We start from the raw sequence: 17554 nt of genomic DNA, 5'->3' as shown, positions 1-17554 counted from the left end.
CGTAGGTGGCCCGAGCGGAAGTGGGAGCTGGGTACCTGTCAAAACTACTAGATACCCACTCCCACCCCCCCCTAAAAAAAACGACATGCCAAATGTGGCATGTAAGGGGGTGAGGCGTCCTTAAATCAGAACATCCACTTTTGGGTGGAACTCCGCTTTAAGTTGCCTAAGTGGCAAGCTATTGGCTGGTCTTTACAATATGAGTGAGTCACTGTGCAGCATGGGACCACAAACTAAACAATCAAAATTGTTTCAGGCCAGTCTGGATTTCATACTGAGCATGGAAAATAAGATAAACCCCTCACCTTGCATGCAAGTTTATTAGCCAAATTTTAAAGTTTAAATTCTCCTTTCTAAAGTGAACTTGCACTCCATTTTAATTCTTTAGGCCTCATCATCACTGGGCAATTGCCCAGCTCTTCTGAACACTTTTTCTCCCGCCTTTCCTCAAGAGAAAAGCAGTGTTAAAAACATTCCTAAAGCCGTCTTTTGCAAACGCGTTTAGGTGCATCTGCTGCTTGGGCGTTCATTAATTTAATTGGTCAGAATATAAATTTATTCTGGCAACTGAAATTAATAAACACTTAAGCACCAAAACGCGTCTAGTGCTTAAGCATGTTTAGACCTGTTTACACATTCACTTGCGCTTAGGTGCGTTTGGCGTTTTTTCTCTTACGTTCACTGACTGACACAGCTCCTTTACTTAGACCATCTGGTTGTTACACCACTGTCAGGCGAGGACTAGGCAGAACATGTTAACATGTACAACAAAACCAGAACTTTCTAGTTCCTCCCAAGGGGGGGGGGGGTCCCTTAGGTAACAACCCCCCAGCCTGCATCCTGCAGCCTCAGTTTTTTTTCTGCCTAGTGATGGAGAAGGACCTAAGAACCCTGCGGGCCCATCGGTCCGTGGATTTTTTCTGCCTTTTGCGCAAGATTTAGATCCTGTGATCTGCTATCAACAGCCGGCTGGGTGACAGGCTGGATACCCTTATCCTTGTAGTCTCCCCAGCCTGGCCAGCTCCGCGCTGGGTCGGCCACGACATGCCCCTCAGTCTGAATGCGCAAGTGATGTTTGTTTTTTGTTTTTTATTCTCCGTCAAAACACTCCTGCCTCTAATGGCATGTACACATGACCGATCTTTCCAGCAGACTAGGTCCGACAGTCTTCCCGACGGACTTTCGGCGGACTTCCGACTGACTTTCTGAACGAACAGACTTGGCCACACACAATCGCACCAAAGCCCTACGGATTCGACTGTGATGACGTACGACCGGACTAGAATAAGGAAGTTCATAGCCAATAGCTGCCCTAGCATCGGTTTTCGTCTGTTGGCTTAGCATACAGATGAATGGATTTTTCGACTGGACTCGAGTCCGTCGGAAAGATTTGAAACATGTTCTAAATCTAAAGTCCATCTGATTTTTTTTTAACAGCAAAAGTCTGATGAAGCCCACACACGATCGAATTGTCCGACGGATTTGTTCCGTCGGACGTTTGCTGTCGAAAATCCGGCCGCGTGTACACGGCATTAAAACCTGTAAATGCCTGTGTGTGTATGTGCATGGCCACATAGGCTAAAATGCCCTTAAAATAGGCATTTTTGATGCCCAGTGTGCATGAGGCCCTAAAAGGAAACCTTTGTTATGTGCCCTTACTGTCTCATTGGATAGTGGAGTGATAATGGTTTGGGTCATCACATAACAACATTAAAAAAAAAGAGTGCAATGTCAAAGGCATAATTCCTCTGCATGTGTCAAACAAAGGCTCACTAAAATGGAATGTGCCCCATCAGTGGAGGTGTCTGCACCAGGCTTTACTGAAGTTAAGATTTTCCCTCACTTCCTGTTCCAGAGATGCAACAGGATGTAAGGAGAAATCTCTATAAATGGTCCCATCACTTTGTTTTTTTTTGGTGTCAGTGGTCATTCTACCCAGCAGGGACATAAACAGCAATAAAAATGTGACAAATATGGAGACTGACAAGTTTGGTCTCATAGTATTAGTGTAATTAGTATAATATCAAGGTTACCTAGGTTAGGGTTATTAAGTTACCAGCAATTATAATAAAATAACTTAACAGAACAGACATCTTGAGAAAAATGATCAACCAACATTCTGAGATAAATGCATGCTTGGATTATTAACACTGTATGTTATAATATGTGATATAAAATATATTGTCAAAAGTATTGGGATGCCTTGTACACACGGTCGGAAATTCCGACGGAAATGGTCCGATCAGGTTATATTGTTGGAAAATCCGATCGTATGTGGTCTTTATCAGACTTTTTCTGTCGGAAATTCAGATGGAAAAAATTTGACAGCAGGATCTCAAACTTTCCGACAAAAAAATCTGATCAGACTTTTTCCGATCGTTTGTAGAGAATTACGATCGGACAAAGTGCCACGCATGCGCAGATCAAATTACAAGACCAAAGCTATTGGCTATTAGCCTCAACGTAGTCCCATCGTAAGGAATGAACGTCATCACGTTCCAAACAATCGGATTTTCCAAAAACTTTGTCCGACCGTGTGTATGCAACACCAGTTTAGGACAAAATCCGTCTGAAAAAATCCGACGGATTTTGTTGTCGGAATGTCCGATCGTGTGTACAAGGCATTAATCCGTAGGGTTCAATATGGAGTTGGCCCACCCTTTGCAGCTATAACAGGTTTAACTGCTCTGGGAAGACTGTCCACAAGGTTTAGGAGTGTGTCTATGGGAATGTTTGACCATTCTTCCAGAAGCGCAATTGTGAGGTCAGGCACTGATGTTGGATGAGAAGGCCTGACACGCAGTCTCTGCTCTAATTCATCCCAAAGGTGTTCTATGGGGTTGAGTCAGGACAGTCAAGTTCTTCCACCCCAAACTCGCTCATCCATGTCTTTATGGACCTTGCTTTGTGCACTGGTCCAAATCATTTGGTGGAGGGGGGATTATAATGTGAGATTGTTTTTCAGGGGTTGGGCTTGGCCCCATAGATCCAGTGAAGGGAACTCTTAAGGTGTCAGCATTCCAAGATATTTTGGACAATTTCATGCTCCCAACTTTGTGGGAACAGTTTGGGGATGGCCCCTTCCTGTTCCAACATGACTGAGTGCCAGTGCACAAACCAAGGTCCATAAAGACATAGATGAGTAAGTTTGGGATGGAGGGACTTGACTGGCCTGCACAGAGTCTTAACCTCAACCCGATAGAACACCTTTGGGATGAATTAGAGCAGAGACTGCGAGCCCGGCCTTCTCATCCACAGATATTTTGGACAATTTCATGCTCCCAGCTTTGTGGGAACAGTTTAAAGACAATATCCATAAAGACATGGATGAGCGAGTTTAATGTGAAAGAACTTGACTAGGCTGCACAGTCCTGACCTCAACCTTATAGAACACCTTTGGGACAAATTAGAATGGAGATTGCAAGCCAGGCCTTCTCATCTACATCAGTACCTGACCTCACAAACGCACTTCTGGAAGAATGGTCAAACATTCCCATAGACACACCTAAACCTTGTGGATAGCATTCCCAGAAGAGTTGAAGCTGTTATAGCTGCAAAGGGTGGACCAACTCAATATTGAACCCTATGGACTAGGACTGGGATGCCATTAAAGTTCATGTGTGTGTAAAGTGAGGCGTCACAATACTTTTGACATTGTGTAGTAGGCGTGCGCACATGGGTGTGTATGTGTCATTTTAAACAACATTTCCAGGATGTGGTCAGAAGTATATTAATGACAAAAACTTTTTATACCTTTCTCTGAATTAAAATGGTATATTTATCTATCTCAGAGCAGATTGTAACTTTAATGTGTCCTGCCTTCCAGTGACAAGACAGACAATATATTTTAGATGACTGACAGGTTTCCATTCCCAGCAGATCACTAAAACTCGGGAATGAAGGTCAGGGAACAGCTCTGTTAAATATAAATCTGTGCTAGCCTGCAGAGACCTGTGACATGTAGCAATATTTTCTACTAAGACATTTATCTTTGATCACTACAGTGTCATTTCTGCAAACTAATCTTCTACCTACCAAATGGCACACAACATTGCCGGAGAGTAGGGCCAGTAACTGTAGCTATCTATATTCAGAAATCACTTTATTATTTACAACACTTGGAGCTGTATGATGCAAGCAATAGATCCATTTTATTTTACATGCTAACATTGCCATTTTTTAATTTCTGCAGCAGACCAAGAAGGTGGCATCTTTTCCAAGTTTTGTTGATGGTGAGTACAATTTTTGCCTATTGTAAAAAGATGGGATAACGAATGCATCTATCGTGGAATTATAGGAAAATGCTTTATTTTTGTTGTAGATATATTGCATTTAAAATGTTGATACTTAAAAGGTAAGACGAAAAATAGCATATATATATATATATATATATATATATATATATCATATAAAAATTGTGACTCAACTTTCTCAAGTAATTGAATGTTATTAAAAATGACCTTTCCTCTAGCTCTGTAATTTTCTGAAAATTGAAAGGAAAATTGGCTACCTGTACAGAACGCCCCCCAGAAACATAATTTCCTGATTATCTGATTGGCTCACTGATTTTCACAGAAGTCTGCACTAAGATACAAGTCAGATATCAGGCATCCCCTGCAACAAAAATTCCATTTTTGGTGAGATACTCCCAATATGAAATCACATCTAAAGGGATGCAGACCCTGCAACTTTCCTCATTAAAGCCCTACAGGTGCACAGCTGATTGATAATTATGAAACCACTCCCATTAGATTCACTTACCTCAAGGACACAGACAAACACACCTGGATTTTTTCAGAATAACAAAAGGTAGGAATCTTCAACAAAGTTTGTTAAAATCCTTGTAATGTACATAGATCACCCAGAGGGGAAAGCTTTTCTCAACAAAATTGGAGTTACTCTATAAATATCTTAATCACTTGCCGTCCCTGGACATCCTCCAGTGCTTGAGCGGCTTGCGTGCCCCCTACAGTGAGTCTATGAGACTCGTCTGATCACAGATCAGAGTAATGGTCGATCCCAACCCCTTACCACGTGATCAGCTGTCAGCCAATGACAGCTGATCACGTGATGTAAATAGAGCCGGTAATTGGCTATTAGGAGGCTGTGAGGAGGAAAGCGTGAGGAGGGGAAAAAAAGCCGATCACTGGTGGCTGCGAGAGGGACATCGGTCCTGATCGTGGAAAATCACCAGCATCACCTACCAGTGCCCATCAGCGTCACCTACCAGTGTTCACAGTACCACTCATCAGTGCCCACAGTGTCACCTATCAGTGCCCTCAGTGTCACTTATCAGTTCCCACAGTGCCGCCTATCAGTGGCCACAGTGTCACTTATTAGTGCCCACAGTGTCACTTATCAATGCCCACAGTGCTGCCTATCAGTGCCCACAGTGCCGCCTATAAATCACCAATAAATCGTCATTACCAGTGGCACCTACCAGTGCCCATCAGTGCCACCTATCAGTGCCCATCAGTGCCACCTATCAGTGCCACCCATCAGTGCCACCCGTCAGTGCCGTCTAATCAGTGCCCATCAGTGTCGTCTTATCAGTGTTGTCTTATCTGTGCCTATCAGTGTTGCCTCATGCCCATCAGTGCCCATCAGTGCAGCCTCATCAGCGAATATCAATGAAGGAGAAAAATTATCCATTTGCTAAATTTTATAACAAACTATGAAACGTTTTTTTTTCAAACATTTTTGTCTTTTTATTTTTTTGTTTAGTAAGCATGCGCTGTAGACAGCGGCGCTCAGACGTACTGAGCATGCCGCTGCTAACGGCGATATGCTGTTAGTGGCGGCTCCCATGCGCATGCACGGGTGTGACATCATCACTGCTCCGGCGTGTGAGTAGCCAGAGCAGTGATACCCGGAAGAAGGACGCTCTGTGCTACAGGGGAGAGTGGTGACATTGCTGGCTCCTATGTCAGGTAAGTGACACATAATGGGCTACTATGCACAGTAGCCCATTATGCTTTACCTTTGCAGGGAGACAAAGAGGAAGAAAACCCATCAGGGTTTACTTCCTCTTTAAATACCACCAAAAAAAGCTCAATTTGTGTGAAAAAAAATGATAAAAATTTAATTTGAGTACAGTATAGTATGACCGCACAATTGTCATTCAAAGTGTGACAGCGCTGAAAGCTGAAAATTGGTCTGGGCAGGAGGGGGGTTTAAGTGTCCAGTAAGCAAGAGGTTAAAGTCCACCTCCAGTCAAAATTTTTTTTTCTGGAGCACAGTTGTCACCAGGACAGGCTGTAATATAATAATATTGCAGAGGTTCTAATCCTTTTTAATGTTAATGACATTAAGCTTTTTGCAGTCTGACTCCACTGAAGCAGTTTCTCATCACTTCATGTTCCAACAGTAAATAAGAGAAATTGTCTTCTATGGATTCACAAATCACTCTAAAATCAGACATGGGTTCATTCCCTTCTACATTTTGCCAAAAAAATGAAAACAAAATTTGGAGTTGGGTTTTAAATAGTTTATACAGTACGGGGTAATTAATATGGGAAAGCAGCACGGGAGACATCTATGAGACCTGGATGTTGGATATTTAGGTGATTGATATTCTGCACAACCATCAGCTAAGAAGAGAGATTTGTTTCACCCATAAAACGTTGTTATAAATCTGTTGATGCAGTAGCACTCTGCCTAGAGTGGACAATGGCCTTTAACCACCTCCCACCGGGCCACTGCACATATATGGCTAGGTGGGAGCTTCCTCCTTCCGAGTGGACATTCAGGAATGTCCATCAGAAGGAGGAGGATCGCGCGCGTGTGCCTTACATCGGCGCGATCACAATGCGCTTGTGTCACCCAGACATGGCGCATCTCCAATCGGCAGAAGGGCTCTGTGATTGACCCTCCTGATCACATGACGGCTGTGTCCAATCAGAGCCCTCATGTGATGTAAATAGAGAGCTGGTTGCTAGATGATCCGCTCTCCTCTCCTCACACGGAAGTTGTCAGGAGAGCAGATCTCTGCAGCCAGCTGGTGATCAATGAGTATGAGCTATTTTTTACAGCTTTTTACATACTGATACACATTGTCCCCAAAACACTGTCCCCAAAACACTGTCCCCACACACATGTCCCCACCAAGTAAAAACACCTGTCCCCACATATTTAACACTAAAATCATGTGTCCGGGATCATCTGCGCACATCTGTACATGATCATCTGCATACATATGTCCATGATCACACAAACCAATTATTATACACTTAACAGGATTTTTTTTTTACCAAAGACATGTAGCAGAATACATTTTGGCTTAAAGTTATGACCAAATTAGATTTTATTGGATCTTTTTTGAAACAATAGAAAATATATTTTTCTTTCAAAATTTCCGCTCTTTTTTTGCTTATATCTCAAAAAATAAAAAATAGATTTGTGAATACATACCACCAAAAGAAAGCTCTATTTGTGTGAACAAAATACAAAAAATGTAATTTGGGTGCAGTGTTGCACGACCGCACAATTCTTATTGAAATTGCAAGAGCGTTGAAAGCTGAAAATTGGCCTGGGAAGGAAAGGGGCGAAAGTGCCCAGTATTGAAGTGGTTAAGGAAGGAATAGTTGAAATGGTTGTTGTTTTCTTTATCGCTGCAATCACATTTTATGTTTTATTCTGTTTATTCATTTTCTGTAAGCAAAAACGATTAACAATAATTGCAAATATGGTGAAGGCTCTCTATATTACATGGTCATTAATAGAAATAAAGAAGCTGAGAGAATATCTTAACCCCGCTAGCAGTATTCCCGAGTCTGGCTCAGGGTGAAAATTTTGTACCATTAGCCAGACTCGGGACCGCATCGCTGAATCCAGGAGGAGGTTACTTACCTTGTCCCCTGGATCCAGCGATATCCCCCCGCTGTACAAGCAAGCCGTCCTCCGCTTGATCTATCACGGAGCTGAGCTCCATTCCCTGCGAGGCTTGCGACGCACAGGGACAGAGAACGGCGCCAAATTCAAAAAGTAAAATACACAGTATACATACAGTATAATGTAATCTTACAGATTACATTGCTGTATGTAAATATTTCACATCCCCTTTGTTCCTAGTGTTCTGCCCAGTGTCCTGCATGTAGTTTTATAATATAAAAACTGTTCTTTATGCCTGGAAACTGGAGATTGTCCATAGCCACCAAAACTGTCCCTTTACATCAAAAATGGGTTTAGACCAGCTAGAAAACAGCGATAATAAATTAGAATCACTTGCAGAATTGATTGATAGCGATTTGTGGGGAGATCCATCATCAAATACTGAAAAGTAATGACAGTGACAATTCTGCAACTGAGCAAATTTCAGTGTTTTTGATTTGATTACATTATTGAATATTTTTTTATTATTGTTATATTATTATTTGGTATAATTATTTATAGTTATTTATTATATTATAATTTATGATTTCATTTTTCAAACTTTATCATACCCGGGATGTCTACTAGACTCTGGTTTGGACAGATTTAAATGAGTTATTTCTAAGAATTACAGGACTACAATATAAAACGCCAAATTTTCATGCAAAATAATTGTACCGCTTTCAGCACCTAAAATCTGAAATAATCATACCGCCAGGGAGGTTAAAAATGCATTTGACATTGTTTTATAAAGAAGTCTGAGGGACCTGAAACTCAAGCTCCCGCTCCATGACCAGGATACCTAGCCATATCAGCGTTTTGCCCACCTATCGTGCCTGTTGCTTTTCCTGACTGTTGGGATCCTGGGCAACATAACATGAATTTCAATTCACAAGCAGGGTCTGGTGAGACCCAAGAGCCCATCTAGGCCAGTTTGGTATAAACAAGTAAACAAGTAAAACTGAGGAGAAGGAAATAATGAGGTGTGGAGAAAAGGAGGAAGGAGGTAAAAAGACAGGAATAGAGAAGTAAGAAGTGGAGGAAGTAGTGGGGTCTTACCTGCGAGGCCTCAGGACTCCACAGAGGAATACTGTATCCAGGGAATCCACATTTTTTCACATGGGTGTTATGGAGTAAATTGGTTAGTTTGTCATTAACCATTATACAATTCAACCTTTGTTTTACAAATTCAATGGCGACCAATGTCTGTTTCCCTTGTTTTGCTATCACTATCTTAGCTGCTAAGAGGATGCATGAGACTAATCTTTTTGCGTATTTGGGGATTTTCCTATCATATTCAGGGAATAAAATGATTTATTGTAAATTGGGTAAATTAATTTTGGTCACTGTATAGATAAGGTTGAAGATCCTAATTCAGAATCAACATAGCTTGGGACATTGGCACCATTTGTGGAACATAATTCTTGCCTGGCCACAGCCCCTGAAACAATTACACAAGGCCTGAGGGTTTAGCTTGGCTATTTTAACTGGCACAACACATTGCATGAGTGCTTTATAGCTGGCGTCTAATGGTAGAGTTGCTGGCTATTCAAGACACATTATTTAGACTGTAATGTCATGGTGTACAAGGAGGCACCTTTGGAGATTGGATTACATTACACTTTAGGAAATTTGATGGACATTAATGCATATTATATTTATGCATGTTTGTTTGATTTTTATTTCATTTTATGCAAGGTTTTCACATTGTGTTTCTGAGAATTAGCTAATCTATGTGATTGAGTTATGGGCAGCAGTGCAGCACATTTTAATTAAAAGTATTAATTGCATGTGGAGAGCACACATTTAATGATTATAGCAACTGCATAAATATCAGAGCCACTTGGGAGATTTTAATGCCTTAGTAGCCGGACACAGATTTAGCTTGGTGCGTAAATGTTCTATTTGGGGTCAGAGGTTAATCTGGGTGTTGCGCTTATGTTTTGGTTGTAAGGTTTAGTATTTTTCAGATATTTGTTCTGTAAGCTGATTATGGGCTTGGGAAGACAGCTGAATCAGGAATCCTCAAATTGTAGTATTATGGGCTGACCAATTTGTGGAAGGGGAAGTCTTATTGGACTTGTTGGGTTCAAAGAAGGCTTTGATTTCTAGGATTATACCTGCAGAATAATCTTCAATCCCCAAAATCATTAATTCAGGTGCCAATGAAACTATGAAACTAGATCTGGGAGGAATACATAGTCAGTTCTGACTTTCTGTCCATAAGCCCTTGAATTGTGGGTATAGTCTTTAGCTGGGGGATTGGCTTCTTCTTAGATGTCAATTAAGTAATTTTGATATAAGAGGTGCTCTAGTATATAACTCGGTAAGATCTAGGACTAGATTAGATCTCCCCGCTATTATAAAAGCTCTGTCCATTTGAGGGGGGAGATCCCAAAATAGTTTCTGAAGGAATTGTATTTCTCCCAAGTTGAGCACATAATATACAATTGTTGTGTTGGCGATGTCTGATAAAATCCCATTTACTAATAGGCAATGTCCCTTTTGTTTCTGTGAAAATAAAGCAGTCAAGGCTAATCTTCTTAAAAATTGGCATAGTAGCATGTTGGGTAGTTTTTATGTAGATATTCTGCCATTAATGTGGTTGTGAAGGCAGTAGATAAAAAGCCTTCTGTGTGCAGCAGCCCCCCTAATACTTACTTGAGCCCCATCTAGATCCAGTGATGTTGTAGGAATGTCTCGGCTGCCCGGAACTCCCCTCCTCATTGGCTGATACAGCAGCGTGCCGCCATTGGCTCCCACTGCTATCAATCAAGGTCAGTCAGCCAATTAGCATAGAAAAGGGGGAGAGCCAGGCCGTGGTTCCATGTCTGAATGGACACAGGTAGCTGTGGCTCAGCTCAGTTGCCCCCATAGCAAGCTGCCTGCTGTGGGAGCACTCAACAGGTGGAAGGGGCCAGGAGCACCGGAGAGGGACCCGAGAAGTGAAGGATCTGGGCTGCTCTGTGCAAAACCACTGCACAGAGCAGGTAAGTATAACATGCATGTTATTTTTAACTTTTAAAAAACGAGACTTTATAATCACTTTAATTAAGTTGTAAAATGTGTTTCTTGGATGGCCACTACATTTGCCCCACTGAGTGGTAATAATTCAAGTCTTTAATGTGTTTTTGTAATTACTTATATAACATGTGGATGGTCAGGTATGTACCCCATGGCCATCCACATGTGCAAATAAATGCCAAATCTGTGCCAATCAGTGCCCACATATGGGAACTGATTGTGAACATTGTGTAACATAATAATTAAGTTATGCCCAGCAATGCCACCCATCAGTGTCATCAGTGCCACCCATCAGTGTCCATCAGTGCTCATCAGTTCCCATACGTGCCATCTATCAGTGCCACCCATATGTACCCTCATGCCACTTATTAGTGCCCATTAGTGCTGCCTATGAGTGCCCATCGGTGCCACATACCAGTGCCACCTATCAGTGCCCATCAGTGCCGCCTATCGGTGCCCATCAGTGCCACCTCTTCAGTGCCACATCATTGGTGCCACCTCATCCGGTGCCCATCAGTGCCGCCTTATCAGTGCCCATTAGTGCAGCCATATTAGTGCCCAGCATTGAAGACGAAAATGTACTTATTTACAAAAACAATGTAACAGAAACAAAGAAAAACTTGTTTTTTTTCAAAATTTCCGGTATTTTTTATTTGTTGCGCAAAAAATAAAAATCGCAGAGGTGATCAAATATCACCAAAAGAAAGCTCTATTTGTGGGAACAAAACGATAAAAAATTTGTCTGGGTACAGTGTAGTATGACCGCGCAATTGTCATTCAAATTGTGACAGCGCTGAAAGCTGAAAATTGTCTTGGGCAGGAAGGTGTCTGGTATTGAAGTGGTTAACAAATGGAAAAAGCTGTGTACGTATGATAAATCTGATTAGCATCTGTAAAGTCCTAATCTGTAATCAATATTTATAAGTGTTGTGGACAGGATGAGAATAGTGAGAGGTAAACTTACTTATCCCTAAAGAGAGTAGAATGTAGGAGGAAACCCATGTAAGCCCCCTAGTGTTTAACCCCATGCAAACTCCATGCAGTTGTCTGGCATCCTGATTGGGATGCCAGACAGAAGTGTTCACCACTAAGTCACTGTGCCCAAGCATTGATTAAGTGATAATCGGCAGTAATCATAAAGTAGTCACTTGCAAAGGACTTAATTAGTCACTTGCAAAGGACTTAATTAAGCTGAAAACAAAGAGCGTTTTTTCAGTCCACTAGGGTTTATAGCATTATCTACACAAAAAACACATGGTTACAGAGCAATTCTATGCAGTAACTGGAACCAATCATTGACCGATTAATGAAGAATTCTTTACCGCAAGACCGGTACCTACTGCTCCTGCCTCCCGGCACGCTACTGGTCTTGTACATGGACTGTTCCTAATGTCATTATGTCCATAGGCTCTGGATATGAGGACAGTCCATTGCTGTAGGTGGGGGAGCGATGTTTTCCAGAGGATCGAAGGTAAGTATAGCCTTTCAGTGCACCTCTAGACAAAACGAACAGTTAACCCATGCAGTATAGCCACAGATCCACTGCATGGGAGAAATTTTTTTTTCATGGAGCTCTGCTTTAGGTAAACAATGTGTTTATGCTAAAATCAGAGAGTTCCCACAATTTACTTTTAGGCTAGCTTCACCTTTAGGCTCTTTAACCACTTCCATACTGGGCCTATTCTGGCATTCCTCTCCTACATGTAAAAATCATAATTTTTTTGCTAGAAAATTACTCAGAATTCCCAAACATTATATATGTTTTTTTTTTAGCAGACACCCTAGGAAATAAAGTGGTTGTCGTTGCAACTTTTTATCTTGCATGGTATTTGCGCAACAATTTTTCAAACACTTTTTTTTGGAAAAAAAAAAGTTTAATGATTTAAAAAAATCACAAAACAGTAAATGTATCCCAGTGTTTTTGTATAATGTGAAATATGGTGTTATGCCGAGTAAATAGATACCCAACATGTCACGCTTTAAAATGATGCCAAACTTCAGTACTTAAAAATCGGCAACGCTTTAAATTTGTTTACAGGTTACATGTTTACTGTTATAGAGGAGGTCTAGTGCTAGAATTGTTGCTTGCGCTGTAACGCATATGGCGATACCTCACATGTGTGGTTTGAACAGCATTTTCATATGTGGGCGGGACTTACGTATGCGTTCGCTTCTGAGTGCGAGCTACCGGGGACAGGGGAGTTTTAAATTTTTTTTTATTTTACTTTATTTTTTTTATTTTTACACTTTCTTTTACATTTTTTTGATCACTGTTATTTCTATTAGAAGGAATATAAGCATCCCTTGTAATAGAAATCGTTCGTGACAATAAGACCCCAATAAGACCCCACATCTCTCCTCCAGGCTGGAAAGCATGAGATCGGGAAAAAAAATCTCATGCTTACCAGGCACGATCGTGGCTTTGTTTACATACGTGGCCCGGACGTCACATCATAACGTCACGCCCAGGCCTCCAACGGTCATAAAAATGACTGGTGACCATCTGGTCACTGGAAATCTCTATGCTCGTCATCCATTGCTGTCCGATTCTTTCTCTGGGTCCCTGATGGCACGGCAGAGCCCGCAGAAGCATATCCCCTCCCGTCGCCTGTAAGAATGATCAAGCGGTGGAAGGGGTTAACACTAGGGGGCGGTGAAGGGGTTAAATGTGTTCCCTGCTACGTGATTCTAACTGAAGGGGGAGGGACTAACTACAGGAAGTGACAGATCGTGGTTCCTAGCCAATAGGAACACACGCTCTGTCACTCCTGTTAGAACAGAACAGGGAAGTGTGTGTTTACACACACTCGTTCCTGTTATGTGTCTCCTGGTCACGATCACTCATGGCTGGCGGTCATCGGCCACGAGCATCAGCACCCCCGCGAGCACCTGCTATCCAGACCCCGTGAGCCAACGTACAGCTACGTGGTTTCATGCAGGGGAGCCAACCTGCTGCAGTATAACTGTGGCGGCTGGTCTGGAAGTGGTTAGTTTGGAGCAAGCTTGTCCAAATGAACTATAATCTTTACTACTAGATGTGCCCGCTGTGTGTGCTGCATAAACTGTATGTAGCCTCATCTACATACAGTATACAGAGCTGTGTTTCGGGAGTGAGACAAGAACTTCCTGTCCTGCTCCTGGAACAAAATCAAGTCAGGCTGAGCACTGCTCAGGCATTCATAGAGAGCGTTGTATTCTGTGAATGAATACAAGGCTTCTTCTGTTTGGCTGAGACAGAGAGGTGGGAGAATGATGTCACAATCTCCACTGCAGCCAATCAGAGGAGACTTTGTATTCATTCATATTCATTCATATTCATTCATACAACACAAAGCTCTTTGTGAATGGCTGAGCAGTGCTTAGCTTGGCTTGCTTTTCGGAGTGGGATGGGAAGTTCCCATCCTGCTGCTGGAACATCGCGCTGTATACTCTGAGGCTACATACAGTTTATACAGTGCAGCCAGCAGACACAACTATTATTCTAAACCTTAATTTTTGGGGGATTTTTTTATTTTTCAGCAAGCCATGCTGCCCGCGCCCATTGATATAGACAGCATGGTTTGGCCCCACCCTCCACTCACTTATCACAGGGTTTGATTGACAGCAGAAATCCTGTCTTGTGAGGAGAGAGAGAGAGCGAAGAGAGCTACTGCTCTTGGGCACAGTGCTTGATCAAGGTCAGGTTCAGGTAGGTATTTGGGAGGAGGGGGGCTGGGTGGATCCTGATCACAGAATGTGTTTTTTTACTTTAATGCAGAGAATGCATTACAGTAAAAAACCTTACGCCTTTAGAATCACTTTAAGCAACATTTAACACTTTAACTAACCCTTAGAGCCCTTTCACACGAGCCGCTATTTTTAGCGCCGCTTTACTGTCGTTTTAGTGGTGGTATTCGGCCGTTAGTGGGGCTATTTTACCCCCCTGCTAGCGGGTGAGAAAGGGTTAAAACTACTGCAAAGCACTTTGCCGGCGGTATATGCCCCACTGATTTCAATGGGCAGGAGCGGTGAAGGGGCGCTGCTAGCAGGACTTTTTTACCGTCCTGCTAATGCACCGCTCCAGTGGGAAAGCCCTTTTGGGGCTTTCACATTGGAGACACAGCAGCGGCTCTTTCAGGGCACTTTGCAGGCGCTTTTTTTTAGCGCTGTGGCACCTGCAAAGCACCCCAGTGTGAAAGGGTTCTTAAACTGGACCTCTTAACCTCTAACCTAACTCTGAAAAAGAACTCTCTTAACAATCTAGTCCTAATGTGTAATTAAACCTGTCTTTGACCTTAAAGAGTAACTCCACTTCTGTTGTAAAAAAAACATTCCCCTCTAAGTGATCTATGTACATTGTAAGGATTTTAACAAGCTTTATTGCAGATTCCTACCCGTTTGTGTCCATGTGCTCAGTGAATTTAATGGTTTAATTTAATTTAAATCGGTTGAGAATTCAGATACAAATTCTAATGCCGCTTACACACGAGCAGAATGTCAGACAGAACGTTTTTCATCATATATACCGATCATGTGTGCCTAATCTGACTTTTTTTGTAACGAAAATTCTAGAAATAGAAAATGTTTTAAATATTTCCAATGGAACCAGTTTCTATCGGGAAAACCACTCGTCTGTATGCTGTTCCGACGGACCAAAAACGAAGCAAGGGCAGCTATTGGCTACTGGCTATTGAACTTCCTTTTTCTAGTCCCATCGTACGTCCTGTACGTCACCGCGTTCTTAACAATCGGACTTTAGTGTGATCGCGTGTACGCACGACAGTTTCAGCAGAATTCCGTTGGAGAAAACTTTGGAATTCTGACGGGAAAAAAGAATATTCAGACGGGAAAACCGGTCATGTGTGCAGGGCATAACAGTATAATTTACAAACATGCCGGTTAAGCAGTTAAATTTCAGATGCCCTAATAATAATAATAATAATAATAATAATAATATTATCATTACAAGATGATGTTTCATTTTTTATTATACTTTGTGCTCCTTTTCATATTCATGCGACTGCACATTTTCTTGTTGGCTTCAGGAAATCTTACAGAATAATTGGATATAAATGATGATTTATACGGCCTGCACTTTTACCCCAGAAAGCAATAGATAGTAAATTACACACAGTGTGCCTTGACTTCTATGAGGTGTATTAAGCTGCACTTATTTCTCTATTCTGCTCATTTCTTGTTCAGAACCTCATTAACATTTTACATGACATTCCAATAAAGAAATCATTTCTGCACCAGTAATAATCTTTAAACATAGTTACCTTAACTTGTATAATATCAAAGGGCCTCTGAAATTTAACTGCTTAACCGACATGTTTGTAAATTATACACTTAGAATTTGTATCTGAATTTTCAACCGATTTTATGAAAGAAAGTTTTATAATAAAAGCTCTGTAAGAGCTTACATATTTTATGAGTTCCATCATATCCTGGAGACTATTTACAGTTCTCTGTGAAAATTTTGCATTTTCAGAAACTGTATAAGCAAAATGCCATATTACCACTGCTGCATGTCAATTATAAACAAAAATTGGCAAATTATTTACAAGGCAGTTTTCTTATTGAAATGCACTGAGGTTTTGCAGTTGCAAATCCTAATTTTACTTTGGCGGCCCTTTTCAAAGTATGCAATCATTTGTTTTGAAATACTTTCCCCTTCAAAAATGAAAACCTTTCAGTAACAGCTACATATACATTTTGCCTGTATATTTTATTTATTTATTTGTTTTTTGTTTTAAACTCTCTCTGAAATGTCAAAAGTATCTGAAGTTTAAAAAATCCTTAGTATAATATATATATATATATATATATATATATATATATATATATATATATATATATATATATATATATATATATATATATATATATATATATATATATATATATATATATATATATATATATATATATACTATATTACCAAAAGTATTGGGACACCTGCCTTTTTTATTTGCACATGAACTTTAATGGTATCCCAGTCTCAGTCCGTAGGGTTCAATATTGAGTTGGCCCACCCTTTGCAGCTATAACAGCTTCAACTCTTCTGGGAATGCTGTCCACAAGGTTTAGGAGTGTGTCTATGGGAATGTATGACCATAGTATTTATATTTCATAGTTTATTTTTGTGGCTTTTTTTTACTGGGCAGCCACTAATGATTGGTCCTTCAAAGTATACCCAAACAGAGCAAAATATACAAAAACAACATTTTTTGGGACAGTAAACACTTATGAAACCTTTATTAAAATGTCAATATAGGCAAAATAGCAAAAAAAAAAAAGACATATATGAATAAGGTCAATAGCATTAACAAGGTGGTGTTCCCCCATAGCACACAGTAGGAAAGATGTAAGCTCCCGATCACTGCACACCAACAACACCTGACAGTAATGGAGATAAAAGCAGCCTAATGTCGCGTACAGACGATCGGACATTCCGACAACAAAATCTTGGATTTGTTTTTCGACGGATGTTGGCTCAAAGTTGTCTTGCATACACACGGTCGCACAAATGTTGTCGGAAATGCCGAATGTCATATGGTGACGTACAACACGTATGACGAGCTGAGAAAAATGAAGTTCAATAGTCAGTGCGGCTCTTCTGCTTGATTCCGAGCATGCGTGTAATTTTGTGCATCAAAATTGTGTACACGCGATCGGAATT

General features: G+C 41.0%; 1 protein-coding gene across 2 annotated transcripts in view; it reads left to right on the top strand.

Moving 5' to 3' along the window:
• Window positions 1-17554, top strand: part of APBA2 (amyloid beta precursor protein binding family A member 2) — a 655935-nt gene that overhangs the window by 401477 nt on the left and 236904 nt on the right. For both annotated transcript variants that reach the window (XM_077472278.1, XM_077472277.1), the window contains exon 5: window positions 4193-4232. In XM_077472278.1, coding sequence (XP_077328404.1) covers window positions 4193-4232 — 40 coding nt within the window. The remainder of the gene's footprint in view (window positions 1-4192; window positions 4233-17554) is intronic.

Source organism: Lithobates pipiens, unplaced genomic scaffold (assembly GCF_037356315.1).
Source record: "Lithobates pipiens isolate NorthernLeopardFrog02 unplaced genomic scaffold, aLitPip1_a1.2 Scaffold_8, whole genome shotgun sequence".
Lineage (NCBI taxonomy): Eukaryota > Metazoa > Chordata > Amphibia > Anura > Ranidae > Lithobates > Lithobates pipiens.
This window is presented reverse-complemented; position numbering and strand designations above follow the sequence as displayed.